Consider the following 15,709-nt stretch of genomic DNA (forward strand, 5'->3'; position numbering starts at 1 on the left):
GTTAAGAATGGTGGGTAAGCTTAGGGTGAATAGCAAAGGAAAAGAGGGGCAGTCTCTCCTTTTGGGACCACTTTGCCGTCTTTAAGCATGTGATTCTGAGAGGACTCAAGGCAGACAGGAAAAGCACAGAGTCTGCTGTCTCACCCAGAAAGATCCCGTGTGCAGAATTTAGTGTCAACTTTAACCTCTGACAGCTTGGTAACTCTACCTCCTGCTCTAACTAAAGATAATTTGTTTATAATTAATCCCTAGTCCGATTGAGTGTCACGGACTCTAATGCCAGAGAATTCTGGAGTATTTAGCTTATCCAAACGGGTGTGTTATATGGATGGAACAGGTGGCTTGTTGACAACCCATTAACAGCAGGCAGTACACAAGGCTGGAAGAGTAACTCTTCAGCTGCCGACAACTCTCTTCACAGTGCCAGGCGGATATTGCCAGAATTCCCTCCCTACCAGCATTGTGGGCCAACCCACAGCAAGTGGACTGCAGCGATTCAAGAAGGCAGCTCACCACCACCTTCTCAAGGGCAACTAGGGATGGGCTATCAATGCTGGCCAGCCTGTGACGCCCAAGTCTCTCAAATGAATATTTAAAAAAAAAGACAGCAAATGTTTCACAAATTGTCCGCAGCTGTCGTTTCGCAGCAAACTAAGAGTTCACAAAAGTTAACCTTTTCTTGTCAAATAGTGAACAGTTTCTTTCAGACACGTTTTGTCTTTCATCTGATTGTATCAATTGGGCTAATTCCCTCCCTCCATCCCTCCCCACAGTACCTCACTGATTCCCCAAACACCATGAGGGAAGAAATGGAAACTGTAGGCCAATCAACCCAACAAGTCTGCTGTGCTGGTCTAATAATCCTCAACTCCACTTTCCTGCCTTTTCCCCGTAACCCTGTATTGCCTTACTGTTTAAAAATCTGTCTGTCTTGGCCATTGACTAGACTTAACAATCTTGCCCACACAGCCCTCTGTGGTAGAGAATGCCATAGATTCACTCCCCACTGAGAAGAAATTCCTCTGTATCTCTGCTTTAAATAAGGAAATCTGTTGTTATTCTGAGATGATGCCATCTGATCCTAGACTCTCCCATGAAGGATATTGGCCCAGTCATCGCAAGACCCCAGGCTGCATTGGCCAGGTGTTGGCAGACCCTTGTCTTGTGGGAACCACAGACTTTCCCAGTCTCAGTCAGTGCTGCAGTGTAAATGATCCCCCATTAATGAAAGCCAAAACACCATATGCTTTCTTAACAACCCTAGCCACTTGGATGGCAACTTTGAGGGATCTGTGTACTCTGTTCCTCCACACTGTCAAGAATCCTGTCTTTAATCCTATATTCAGCATTCGAGTTTGACCTTCCAAAATGCATCACAGGTTGAACTCCATCTGCCATTTCTCAGCCCAGCTCTGCATCCTGTCTATGTCGCGCTGCAGCCTGCAATAGCCCTCGATACTATCGACGGCACCTCCAACCTTTGTGTCATCTGCAAATTTACTAACCCACCCCTCAACCTCCTCATCCAAGTCATTTATAACAACTACCAAGAGCAGAGCCCTGCAGGACCCCACTCAACACTGTCCTCCAGGCAGGATACTTTCCATGTACAACCACTCTCGGCCTTCTGTCAGCCAACCAATTCTGAATCCAGATAGCCAGACCTCCCTGTATCCCATACTTCCTGACTTTATGAATGAGCCTACCATGGGGAACCTTATCAAATGCCTTGCTGAAGTCCACATACACCACATTCATTGCTCGACCTTCGTCGACCTGTCTTGACACCTCCTCAAAGATCTCAATAAGATTTGTGAGGCATGACCTGCCTCTCTCAAAGCCATGCCTTTAATCACACTATGCTTTGCCAAATAGTCATAAATCCTATCCCTCAGAATTCTTTCCAAAACTTTGCTGACCACAGACGTAAGACTGGCTGGTCTGTAATTGCCAGGGATTTCCCTATTACCCTTCTTGAAAAGAGGAACAACATTTGCCTCCTTCCAATCCTCCGTACGTCTCCCGTGGCGGGTGAGGAGGCAAAGATCCTCGCCAGTAGCTTAGCAACTTCCTTTCTCACTTCCTGGAGCTGCCTTGGATAAATCTGGACTGGCCCTGGGGACTTATCAATCTTAATGTTTTCCAAAATTTCCAGCAAATCAACTTCATCAATCTTGATCTGGTCAAGACTGTATTCCAGCTCCTCAAAGTTTTCATTTACAACAAGTTCCCGTTCCTTGGTGAAAACCGAAGCAAAAAAACTCATTTAGGGCTTCCCCTATCTGCTCAGACTCCACGCACAAGTTGCCTTCGCTATCTCTGATCAGCCCTATGTTCTCCCTGATCATTCTCTTATTCCTCACGTATGAGTAAAATGCCTTTGGGTTCTCCCTAATCCTTCTTGCCAAGCCATTTTTGTGCCCCCTCCTGGCTCTCCTCATTCCATTTCTGAGCTCCTTTCTAGCAAGTCTGTAGTCCTCTAAAGCTGTCTTAGATCCTTGCTACTTCCACCTTACATAAGCTTCCTTTTGACGAGAAGCTCCTCTGTTCTCGTCATCCAAGGTTCCTTAATCTTACCCCTTCTTGTGTTGGAGAGGAGATGGAGACCAGTTTCAGCTTTCCTGTTAATCTCCCATTTTGGATTGCTTGAATTTAGTTATTTTAAAAGCTAATTTGTAACTTTACTTCAAAAATACTTAATTACTTTACAGAAACTGGCCATTCAGCCCAATTGGTCTGATAGTGTTCATGCCACACACAAGCCACCCTTCCACTCCTCTTTATCTCTCCTTACCCGCAACCCTTCCATCTCCCTCACATTCTCACCTGACTTCTCCTTAAATGTATCTGTATTACTTCTTTTCGTGTCCTCCCTTTGGTCATGAATCCCACCTTCTAATCACTCTGAGAAAAGAAGTTTCTCCTGAATTTCTTCCTGGGTTTGTTTGAGACTATCTTGTATTTTTGGAAACAGCTTCTCCATATCTAGCCCGTAGAACTCTTTTGTAATTTTAAAGATCTCTCTATTAAAGATCTTTTCGTAATTTTAAAGATCATTGACAACCTTTTGCTTTTCAAGAGGAAGGAATGTAAACCATTCCTGATGGTTATAACAGCTCTGTTTCCATATCATTTTTGCACTTCCCTGTGTGTCTCTACATCCTTTTGTTTAATATGTAAGGAAACTGCAAACGTGTTGTGATTAAACAAATATTGATGGCTTGCTTTTTGACTGTGGCACAAAGTGTTGTGCCAAAGCAATGCAATTGTTGTTACTGAATGTTGTCTTGGAATCTCTAGGCCTGTTGCCTTATTGAAAGTAGAACTTGCCACTCTTCCTGTAAACCTCCAGCCAGATCAGCCTCTCCTCCCAGTTTTGAGCCCACTGACAGCTCACAGTGTTGTGAAACAGGTCAACTAAATGCTTCTGTCGGTCAACAAATCTTCCTGTTCCTCATTGATGACCTAAACCTCTGAAATGGGGAGAAAGTGAGGTCTGCAGATGCTGGAGATCAAAGTTGAAACTTTATTGCTGGAACAGCACAGCAGGTCAGGCAGCATCCAGGGAACAGGAGATTCGACGTTTCGGGCACAGGCCTTCCTGAAGAAGGGCCTGTGCCCGAAACGTCGAATCTCCTGTTCCCTGGATGCTGCCTGACCTGCTGTGCTGTTCCAGCAATAAAGTTTCAACTTAAACCTCTGAAATGCCAAGAGTTTAGCTGTCACCGTTCATTGACTTCCTTCAGTCAGAGGCAGTTGAAAACCCTGCTGGAGGAGTCAAGTAGCCGTCTATTTCCCTGTGACACTCTCTGGTGAGCTTTTAAACACTTTTCTTCCAATCCTCCCACAACCAAATGAGAAAGAGAAGATTCAGAAGAGATTTACCAGGATGTTGCCGGGTACGGAAGATTTGAGTTCCAAAGACTGGATAGGCTGGGACTTTTTTCTCTGGAGCATAGATGGTTGAGGGGTGACCTTAGAGGTTTATCAAATCATGAGGAGTATAGGTGTTAATAGTGTCTTTTCCCACGATGGGGGATTTCAAGACAAAGGGACATATTTTTTCCTCCTCATGAGAGGGTGGTTTGCATGTGGAATGAACTTCCTGAGGAAGTGGTGGATGTGGGCACAGTCACTGTTTAAAAGACATTTGGATAAGTACATGAAATAAGAAAGGTTTGGAGGCAAATGGGCCAGGAGCAGCCAGGTGGGGCTAGTTTAATTTGGGATTATGTTCAGCATGGACTGGTTGAATCAAAGGGTCTGTTTCTGTGCTGTATGACTTTATTATGTATGTGAATAAGAGAAAGCATGAGGCTAACATGCCAGCTCCAAACAAGCACATTCCTCCAGTAATTTCAAACCCCCAATCCTTATCCAGCCTGCTGCTATTCACAAGGAGATTCAGCCTGGAACAACGAAAGTGCTTTGCTTGTATGTGCCCAGTTAGTAATGTACTCCTATAACGTTCTTGGTTTAATCCTCTACTTTTGACACTTTATCTTCGGTGCAATTCTCCCAACCAGCCTTGTGTTTGACTCTTCTTTCTTGTAGGTAATCCCTTTGAATCTATTGTCCCACTTGGTACTTCCAATAGAACCATGTCTTGCTTTAAAGACACTGACTGTGGACCCATTGCTCTCAGCATTTAAAACTGCACAGTTCACTCCCAAGCCTCAGTTTCTGATTCAGTTCCATTCAGTATATTTGTTCATGAGAACCGTATTTGTTCTGTTGCATGGCCAATCTAACCCACTTCAATTATATCCTCATGATGTGCTCTGTGATGACCCCTTTTTTTGTCTCAAAGACTGATTTTGCAAAATTAAACTGCATTTTCTCTGCCTTTCATGCTGTCCCTTTTTGAGTGTCATCTTTTTGAATTAGACCAGTTGCTGTATCAGCATCCAGGGTTTATTTTAGATTGGGCACAATAGACATCCTAACCTTGACCCTGCAGATCCCCAGCTACAGGTAGTTCTGTGATAACGCATGTTTCATTGACATTACCTCTGTTAGCAATAAAGCGATTCCAGCAGGGATCGGTTTGTGCACTTAATTCTGCCCATGTCCCAGAATCTCTCCGTCATTTTGCACATGCGCCAGTGTCTGTGCCATTCCACATGTAACGTTGGTGTCTGTCTTGATGCCATTATACATATGCGCCAATGTCCACGCCAAAGCTTCCACCCCGTTCTGCGCATGCACCAGTCACCTGCTGATAAGCAGCTTTCTGAGAGGTACTGTACAGAAACAGCTTTCTTGACATTTTTTAAATGTACTGTGTTAAATATACTTTTGTTTCAGTAATAAATATGATTTCAACCTTCATTCGGACTGAGCTAGATTTTGCATTAAACTTTTGGGTGACTTTTGAGCGATTGCGAGTGATATTTTTGGCTGGTCTGCCCCAACCTCTCTTATCCCAAAGGCCTCATTATTCCCATTAAGTGAGGCTTCACAGCGTTATAGGAGAACTATCTGTAATCCATTAGTGCAATCTCACCAGCACTTCCCTTTATTAAACTGCCCCCTTGTACCTCTCCTATTCCATGACCCAGATTTCCTGTGGGCTGTGTTTTGAGAAGTCTTCCGTGACGAACTTATAAACCTGCAATTTCTGAAAATTCATTGAAGCAATAAACTGAATTAGTTCTACCATTTTCTTCACTTTTCAAAGGGACGTAAACTTGCTTCCCATCTTATTAAGGAAGAGACTTCATTCGTATATTATCTTTCATTATTACTTTTAATGGGGTTAATCCAAAGCACTTTACAGCCAGTGAAAGTACTTTGAAATCTAGTCAACGTTTATGATGTAGGAAATGTGACAGCTGGTCCTGCACAGCAAAATCCCACACAAGTTTGATAGTGATCAGATCATCTGTCTTAGTGGTGAGGTGATTGGTTGAGCAATATATTTTGCTCGGGACTCCTGCTGCTGTCGCATGAAATAGTTCCGTTGGATTTGTTACATCCACCCAAGTGGGAAGGTTGGATCTCGGTTTACATCTCAGCTGATATCAGCGCCTTACTGTTGTACAGGATCTCTAGACGGTCTGCGTATGCGACCTGTTTACACACTGCAGGTGGCATTTTCCAACTCCCAGTAGTTAAAGTCTTCCTGTCTGTCTCTCTTTCTTTTTCTCGTTTTCTCTTTCTTTCCCTTTCTCTTTTTTCTTTCTCTTTTTTTTTTCCCCCTTTCTCTTTTTATTTTCCTTTCTCTTTTTTTTCCCTTTCTCTTTTTTCCTCTCTCTCTCTCTCTCTCTCTTTCTTCGTGGTAGTAGGCAAGAACCTTTGCAGGTAAAGGGACGGCTGGAAAATGGGAAGCCTTCAGAAATTTGATAACGAGAATCCAGAGCCAGCATATTCCTGTGAGGGTGAAAGGAAAGGCTGGTAGGTATAGGGAATGCTGAATGACTAAAGAAATTGAGGGTTTGGTTAAGAAAAAGAAGGAAGCATATATCAGGATAGATCGAGTGAATCCTTATAAGAATATAAAGGCATAAGGAGTATACTTAAGAGAAAAATCAGGGGGACAGAAAAGGAACATGAGATAGCTTTGGTAAATAGAATTAAGGAGAATCCAAAGGGTTTTTACAAATACATGATGGACAAAAGGGTAACTAGGGAGAGAATAGAGCCCCTCAAAGATCAGCATGGCGGCCTTTGTGTGGAGCCGCAGGAGACGAGTATTTTGCATCAGTGTTTACTGTGGAAAAGGACATGGAAGATATAGAATGTAGGGAAATAGATGGTGACATCTTTAAAAATGTCCATATTACAGAGGAGGAAGTGCTAGATGTCTTAAAATGCGTAGAAGTGGATACATCTCAGGATATGATCAGGTATACCCCAGAACTCTGTGGGAAGCTAGGGAAGTGATAGCTGGGCCTCTTGCTGAGATATTTGTATAATCGATAGTCACAGGTGAGGTGCCGGAAGACTGGAGATTGGCTAACGTGGTGCCACTATTTAAGAAAGATGGTAAGGACAAGCCAGGGAACTATAGACTGGTGAGCCTGACGTCGGTGGTGGGCAAGTTGTTGGAGGGAATCCTGAGGGACAGGATGTATATATATTTGGAAAGGCAAGGACTGATTGGGGATAGTCAACATGGCTTTGTGCGTGGGAAATCATGTCTCACAAACTTGATTGAGTTTTTTGAAGAAGTATCAAAGAGGATTGATGAGGGCAGAGCGTAGACATGATCTATGTGGACTTCAGTAAGGAGTTTGACCAGGTTCCCCATGGGAGACTGGTTAGCAAGGTTAGATCTCAAGGAAGACAGGGCGAACTAGCCATTTGGATACAGAACTGGCTCTAAGATAGAAGATAGAGGGTGGTGGTGGAGGTTGTTTTTCAGACTGGGGGCCTGTGACCAGTGGAGTGCCACAAGGATTGGTGCTGGGTCCACTACTTTTCGCCATTTATATAAATGATTTGGATGCGAGCATAAGAGGTATAGTTAGTATGTTTGCAGATGACACCAGAATTGGAGGTGTAGTGGACAGCAAAGAAGGTTACCTCAGATTGCAACAGGATCTTGATCAGATGGGCCAATGGACTGAGAAGTGGCAGATGGAGTTTAATTTAGATAAATGTTAGGTGCTGCACTTTGGGAAAGCAAATCTTAGCAGGAATTAATGGTAAGGTCCTCAGGAGTGTTGCTGAACAAAGAGACCTTGGAATGCAGGTTCATAGCTTCTTGAAAGTAGAGTCGCAGGTAGATAGGATAGTGAAGAAAATGTTTGGTATGCTTTCCTTTATTGGTCAGAATATTGACTACAGGAGTTGGGAGGTCATGTTGCGGCTGTACACGACTTTAGTTAGGCCACTTTTGGAAAATTGCATGCAATTTTGGTCTCCCTCCTATCGGAAGGATGTTGTGAAACTTGAAAGGGTTCAGAAAAGATTTACAAGGATGTTGCCAGGGTTGGAGATTTGAGCTATAGGGAGAGATTGAATAGGCTGGGACTGTTTTCCCTGGAGCATCAGAGGCTGAGGGGTGACCTTTATAGAGGTGTATAAAATCATGAGGGGCATGGATAGGGTAAATAAACAAGGTCATTTCCTTGGGGTTGTGGAGTCCAGAACTAGAAGGCATAGGTTTAGGGTGAGAGGGTAAAGATATAAAAGAGACCTATGGGACAACCTTTGAACGCAGAGGGTGGTATGTGTGTGGAATGGGCTGCCAGAGGAAGTGGTGGAGGCTGGTACAATTACCCATTCAGATGCCTTTTAAATGTTGTATATGATTAGGAAGGGTTTGGAGGGATATGGGCCGGATGCTGGCAAATGGGACTAGATTGGGTTGGGATATCTGGTCAGCATGGACGAGTAAGACTGAAGAGTCTGTTTCTGTGCTGTACATCTCTATGACTCTATGATCCTCTCTCCCTCCTTTGCGCACTCTCGCCCTACCCTCCATCACACGTTCTTGCTTTCCCCTCCCCTCATGTGCTCTCGCTCTCCCCCTCTCCCTCGCGCGCTCTCGCCCTCCCCCTCTCCCTCGCGCGCTCTCGCCCTCCCCCTCGCCCATGCTCTGAGTACTGGGTGTGTAACTCAGTAGGTGTCAGTGTCTTTCTTCCACCCCTCCAGGCTCGAAGGCGCGCAGGATCCCCTTCCCGACGAAGAACCCGTTTACCTGGCTTTTCCTCTTGGTGTCTTGTCCTAACTATACCTATGAGGTAAGAACAGAAATTACTGCTGCTGCTTGGAACCCTGACCTGAGCTGACTGCCTCGCGGCTGTACTTATTTTTTTAAGAAACCGCGTAGACACAGAGATATGTATCCCTAGGGTGGCTCGCAGACCGAGCAATATCCCTGAATTTAAAGCAGCTGCTGATGAGCTAATCACCCTGTAATATTTAATATTTAACGTTTAAACTCTATGTAGAACCAAACATTTTTTCCCAGCCTTTTCCTGACAGATGTCCTGGTTGGACTGCTGGGAACTGATGGCATATTTTCTGTTTTCGCAATGCAAGCATTATTCTTTTTTATTTAAAATTATCCTTGTTTATTTTCAGCATAGGCTCCAATGCCAGCTGAAGATAATGTGGCCACAAACTCCTAAGGGACTGAATGTCTGTCTGTCATTGATTTACTATTGTCCCCACCCCATCTCCCACTTCCAAACAACTGAGGAGGAGAGTGTCTCCTTGTGTTATTCATGACCACCGCCACCTTGGGGAATGCAGCCATATCTTTTGCCCGAAACGTTGATTTTCCTGCTCCTCGGATGCTGCCTGAACTGCTGTGCTCTTCCAGCACCACTCTAATCCAGAATCTAGTTTCCAGCATCTGCAGTCATTGTTTTTATCTAAACTATGTCAACGAGAAAGGGACAGTTTTCAGTATCTTTATGAAATCATTCTTTGTGTATCAACTTGGGAATAGTGAAAGGTTTTGAAGGCGTGAGTACAGGTCGATAACCATAAACACAGCCACTCGAGCCTATAAAGTGGTTAATTCTGTTAGCATCGTGATAAAGAGTATGATAAAGATTGCTTATTCATTTCAAATCAAAGGCTTTCTGTATTCCTGTCTCTGTCTACAGGTGGGCTCTTGGATTGGCTTCACAATCATGACTCAGTGTCTTCCAGGTGAGTGAAAGCAAATTGATGTGGATGCTGGAAATCTGAAATAAACACTGAGAACCTTGGAGAAACTCAGCAGGTGTGCAGCTAGTTTCTCCAGTGTTGTGTTTCCTTTCAGGTGAAATTGTGCCTGAGTTGCTGATGTGGGAATTGACTTGGGAAGGCCATTTTCCTCCCCCCCCCCCCCCCACCTCCAGCCACCTCCAGGGTGGGAGGATTTCAGATGAATAATAAATGTTGGCCTAGCCGGTGATGCCCACATCCTGTGAAAGAAGTTTTAGATCCTGCAGCAGCTTTGCTGCTTGAAGTTAGTCCTGTGGATTTTTCTTCTGAGGGAGAGAGAGAGCTGAGTCTGAGAACTCACAGTCACTGTCTTACTTCAGTGAGGCTATAGAAGTGAAGTCCAGTTCTAAAAGATGAGCTGTATCACCATATTCCATGTCTTCCAAGACAGCTAATTAAATACAGTGCTTGCTCCCAGCAATTTGGGCGGCACGGTGGCACAGTGCCAGAGACCCAGGTTCAATTCCCGCCTCAGGCGACTCTCTGTGTGGAGTTTGCACATTCTCCCCGTGTCTGCGTGGGTTTCCTCCAGGTGCTCCGGTTTCCTCCCACAATGCTAAATTGCCCGTAATGTTAGGTGAAGGGGTAAATGTAGGGGAATAGGTGTAGGTGGGTTGCGCTTCGGCGGGTCGGTGTGGACTTGTTGGGCCGAAGGGCCTGTTTTCACACTGTAAGTAATCTAATCTAATCGTTGCCAGACCAAGAGCCAAGACTGGTTAGTCAAGCATCTGAGGCCAAAGGTGATGAGCCAGTCTTGTGGAGTGACCCTGCTTCTAATTTCAAACCTTCTATACATTCCAGTCAAAAGATAAAGTCACCCACAGTCCTCTCAGACCATATGGCTGCTCTCTCATTAGAGAGAAATACCTAGTGGTGGTTTAACTTGAGGGTCACCACCCCTCAGGCAAGGGGAGAGGTTGAGAAGGAGCATCCTTCATTATAATGTCAGCCAATGCAGGAATTGAAACCTGATCTTAGTCTAAAGAGTTGGACTTTTTTTAAAAACAAAGAAACTTATCAGCTAAATGTGTCCCCAAGCAGAGTTGGTTAAGTCTGACTGTCTCCAAAGTTAAGCTCTACTGGACAGTTTAAGGCTATATTTGTCAAAAAGAGAAACATTGCCTTACTCCAATTAAAAACTTCAACTTTTATGAAAAGATTACCCTTTTCTATAACAATTTTGAAATTAATACAATTATAATTGCTGAACCCAAAGTGTTCCCCCACATTTATTCCAGTCACCTGCCCTGCCTTATTGCTCAAAAGATGTCCTTCTCTGGTAGGAGCATCCACATATTAGATTAGATTAGATTAGATTACTTACAGTGTGGAATATTGATTTTTAAAAATTTTTCTTAAACACATTTGACAATTTTTTACACCATCCAGACCTTTAACATTATGGTAGCCCAAAATGATCTTTCATATTTCTAATTTCTACCCATATATTTTTACTGGACGATTTTTCAGAACTAATTTCTCTAGTTACAACATGTAATCAAAAATGCCACTCCCCTTTCTTTCTTGCCTCCTTTCTATAGCATCTAAATGCCAGAACATTGAGCTGCCAGTCCTATCCATCTCTTAGCCAAGTTTCTGTAATAGCTATAATGCACCAATCTCACGCTCTTAAACATGCCCTGATTTCATCAGCCTTAGTGGTAAGACCCCTTGCATTGAAATAAATGCAAATTAGTTCTTCAGAGTTGCTACATACTCTGACTCTTTCTTGTCTGTCTTTTCTAATTGACTTGCTGTCCTCACATTCAGAACCTTCCCCATCAGTCCTTCCATAGAGTCATAGAGATGTACGGCACGGAAACCGACCCTTCGGTCCAACCCGTCCATGCCGACCAGATATCCCAAGCCAATCTAGTCTCACTTGCCAGCACCCCGCCCATATATCTCCAAGCCCATTTACAATGCTACTTAGCATTCCTCCACCAGCATCCCCCCCCAGCTAGCAAACCACCCTGCTAAGATCTTGGCCCCCTTCCAGTTCAGATTAAACCTGTCCTTTTTGAACAGGTCTATTGGGATGGTTCCACACATAGATGGTTTTATTGATCCTTATGGGGCCCTATTCTCACTCTAGTTAGTCTTTTCCCTTAATTAAAAAAATCACACAGCACCAGGTTATAATCCAACAGCTTTATTTGAAAGTCCAAGCTTTGAAGCGCTGCCCCTTTGTCAGGTAGCTTGCCTCAAGGGATTAATTTGATCCCTGCTGTCTTTTTCTTGACCAGAGTCTCAATTTCTCTAATCATGCTGCATTCCTTACACCTTTGCCCCTGACCCTAACGGGATCATTTTTGAAGGCTTCCCATTTTCAGCTGTCCCTTTTACTTGCAAATAACTTCTGAAAGTTCTTGCCTCACACCGTCAAAGTTGGTTTCCTCCAATTTAGAACTCCATTTTTTGGATCAGGTCTATCCTTTTCCATAACTAATTTAAACGAATAGAATTATGATCACTGCACCCAAAGTGCTGCCCCACTGACACATTATGTTCCAAGACAAGGTCATGTTTTGCACCTTCTCTAGTAGGTACATCAATATACTGATTAAGAAGTTTTTCTTGTATACATTTAACAAATTCCTCTCCACCCAAGTCCACACTATGGTAGTCCCAGTCTATATCTAGAAAGTTTAAAATCCCCCACCATTTTGATGAGGGCAGGTTTACTGTGTCCGGTGTGGTGAGGGCAGAAGTGGGCTTCCAATCCAGTTTATAAATGGTTTTGTTTTCTCTCTCTCTGCAGTTGCTTTGTTCACTCTGGTTGGTTTTGTCCAGATGGCAATCTGGGCCAATGGGAAGCATCGTAGCTACTTGAAGGATTTCCGTGACTACCCGCCTCTCCGCACACCAATCATCCCGTTCCTGTTGTAGGCAGCAATTCTGTGAGCCTGGGTTGGGGAGACATTGTGACACCCAGCCCCTTTGTCTGTGTCTGTCTGTCTGACCATCCGTCCTGCAGTAAACCAATCACGAGCTTCAGCAGAGTTGTTTGATTCTATCCTCCTCGTGTTCTTGCAAATTTTTTTATAGTCTTAGGGCAATTCTATCTCTTTGTACAATAGGTAATTATCTATTGGTGGGAGGAGTGGGAATCTTAATCTGCTGTGATCGTGTGGATCTCTTGCTGATCTTTAATTCTGCTATCCCCCCCTCCCTGAGCTCTGATTTCTCTGTGGGATTCCCTAGTTCCATTAGAGGCTGGACAGACTCAACATACCGTACATAAAACTGTGTCTTGGGCTCTACAATGTCCTTTTAACCTTTGCCCAATCTTTTATGTCAATGTGAAGCAAGTTGGTGTAAAGCAGCAACTGATTTCTCTGCGTCTTCGACCCTATTCTGTTAATCTCCACTCTTCCATCTCCCTTTAATTTATGGTTGGACATGGGGAGGTCCTCCACAAACTGTGTAAAGAGTCCTGTTTCCACTCTTCCATCTCCCACCCCCCCCCCCAATCCCCTGCCGCCTCCTGTCACACTGCAGCCCCCTACACCTTTTACAAATGAAGGGAATAAAAGGAGCTTTACTCGTATCTAACCCTGCATTATAGCTGTGCTGGAGAGAGCTTTACTCTGTATCTAACCCCGTGCTGTCCATCCTAGGAGTATTTGATGGGGACAGACTTTGATCATTAGCCACGAATCTTGTTCAGTCTGACTGTAGCACACTCTGGTGCAATCTGCAGTAGTGTAAGATTTGAGCTGGTTCTTTGCTGCTCAGTCCCAGTTTAATGATAGGGATGTGAGCAGCTCAACTGATGTATCTGTAACTTTAGTGTGTGCTTAGTAGAGATTATGTTTCAACATCTCCACCTGGAGCTGGCAAAGAACGAAACCACAGCAGTTCCTAGCACTTATTGCTGGTAAATTTTGATTTAATAATTCTGCTAAGAAAATAGATGTGCACTGATTGGGAAGGGGTTGCTTGTTAACACTATAGCTTTCCTGAGTTCCCATTACTTTGAGGATTGTGAGCACCAGAATATTGGTTTTCTCTTCCTGCTGCTTAATGTAATCTTGAGTCTTAGTATCAACACTGTCTTTGTTCAATGGTAATGCGTTTTCAAAACTCTGCTTCTGATCTCTGTTCAACTTTGAACACACCGTGTTAAAAATAGTGTTTGCAAGTTACTAGTGGAAAGTTGACATTTGAATATCTATTTCAGATTTTTCTGAATGACTTATTTTGTCTCTAAATGTTTGTGTGGTAGAAAATTGATCAGTGTTTCTTTCAAACTTTGCAATGTCGGCAATAACATTGTTTACAAAGAAACTGAATAAACTTGATTTATCTCTAGTGTGTTCATGCTGTGTTTTTGTTACAATGTTAAGAATACAAGATAGGAGCAGGAATTCAGCCCGTCAGGGTAATCCTTGGCTTAAGGTCCACTCCCAAATGCGTCTTTTCCTGTGTTATGAAGCTGAAGGCATGTACTACCTTTTTGAGAGCGAGAATGCTGTTCTGAACTGAGATATTACAAGCACCTGTGTATATGACCAGATGGCAGTCCCAGAGCGTACTGGAAAATTGAAAATGTGTAACATTTGGCTGTGAACTGGATACCTGAGCTTTGGTTGCTGTTTTGACGACAATTCAAATTTAATGAATCAGCTTAAATGATGCCCCAGGACACTAAAACCCAATTGAGCTTTAATTTATTGTTTTGTTTATTGTTTTGCCAACATCGAACCAATGAGATGATTCATGTTGGGCGTATAAGAATGCAGACAATTTGAAAACTGGTTAGAGAGCAACTGCCATAGAGACACTACTGGAGACTAATTGTCCATGTAATCTTGCTCTCAAAAAAATGAGAAAACACTATTAAAGGTTCCTTGTCATGTGAAACATAATTGCAGCAAAAAGAAAGATGACCTAGGGAGATCAGCGGCAGGAAAACTGAAGACTGCGGAGAAGACAAAGATTGTGATTTTAAGATTAAGCTAATGTAACTTTAATAAGTGTCTTATGGAAGAGCATATTGTTATAGAGTTGGAGTCAGAGAGTAAGCAGTTAGGAGAAAGGGAGGCTTAGATTTGTGAATAGCTTTTTATTTACTGTTCACTTTGAGATTAAGAAAATAAATTGATATTATTTTCTTTAAATAATGGAATTTAGGAGTTCTCTGTCACTTGTGTTTTAACAGATTACAAGGCGAGGTGAGCTTTCTGGGTGTTTGGTTTCATTAACAGAAAAGATTTGCCTCGGAGTTGCAACACCCGAGACACCAAAAATTTGTTGATCTCACTTTTGGAATACTGTGTTCAATTCTGATCTCCCTGCTAATAGGAAAGATGTTGTGAAAGTTGAAAGGGTTCAGAAAACATTTACAAGAATGCTGCCAGGTTTGGAAGGTTTGAGCTATATGGAGATGCTGGGGCTATTTCCTCTAGAATGTCAGAGGCTGAGGGGGATGATCTTATAGCAATTTATAAAATCATGAGGGGCATGGATAAAACTTAAGGTGAGAGGTGGGTGCCGCAGGGAGTGGAGTGTATTATTTCCCCCTCCAACTCTATTTTGATTTAATCCCTGTCCTCCCATTCACTGTCTGATCACGCAGCACTGCCCTTTGATGAGAAGGGCATTGCTTGTCATTGCCCACTCGCGCGCTTCCTTTCTTCCTGGTGGTTGCATATCAATAAAGATTTACACACTTGTTCTTCATTGTGTCTGACATCTGCACATTCATGACATGGGTGCTGGGGAAAAATAAGCACTACCGCTACTAGGCAGTAAGGAAAAAAATAAACAGGAGTGTCAGAGGTTCTGTTCACTCCAAAAGTTGCCTCTGAGGGAGTTTGATCAGTGGTGAAGGACTCTTCATTTTGTGTTAAGGTGGGGATGAGATGGGGTGGTGGGGGGGGATGGGATGGGGTGGTGGGGGAGAAGAGACTGACCTCTGAACTACCTGGATCACACAGTCAATGTATTCATTACTGCTGTTGGGCTTCCTACTGATGAGTTTTCTTTTTTGTCTCTTCCCCCTTGTTTCAGGTAGGCTTTGTTTTGAATAAGAAAAAAA

The 15,709-nt window shown here is 43.4% G+C and overlaps 1 protein-coding gene across 3 annotated transcripts in view; it reads left to right on the plus strand.

Moving 5' to 3' along the window:
* The window catches only part of tecrb (trans-2,3-enoyl-CoA reductase b), a 101,643-nt gene extending 87,663 nt beyond the window's left edge, over positions 1 to 13,980 (plus strand). For all 3 annotated transcript variants that reach the window (XM_043694707.2, XM_087983294.1, XM_043694706.2), the window contains 3 exons: positions 8,602 to 8,690; positions 9,564 to 9,609; positions 12,428 to 13,980. In XM_043694707.2, the coding sequence (XP_043550642.1) occupies positions 8,602 to 8,690; positions 9,564 to 9,609; positions 12,428 to 12,555 (263 nt within the window). In that variant the 3' untranslated portion in view covers positions 12,556 to 13,980. The remainder of the gene's footprint in view (positions 1 to 8,601; positions 8,691 to 9,563; positions 9,610 to 12,427) is intronic.
* The last annotated feature ends 1,729 nt before the right edge of the window (positions 13,981 to 15,709 follow it).

This window comes from Chiloscyllium plagiosum, unplaced genomic scaffold, assembly GCF_037043375.1.
Source record: "Chiloscyllium plagiosum isolate Xiang-an unplaced genomic scaffold, Cpla_swu_hap1 HiC_scaffold_45, whole genome shotgun sequence".
Taxonomy (NCBI): Eukaryota; Metazoa; Chordata; class Chondrichthyes; order Orectolobiformes; family Hemiscylliidae; genus Chiloscyllium; species Chiloscyllium plagiosum.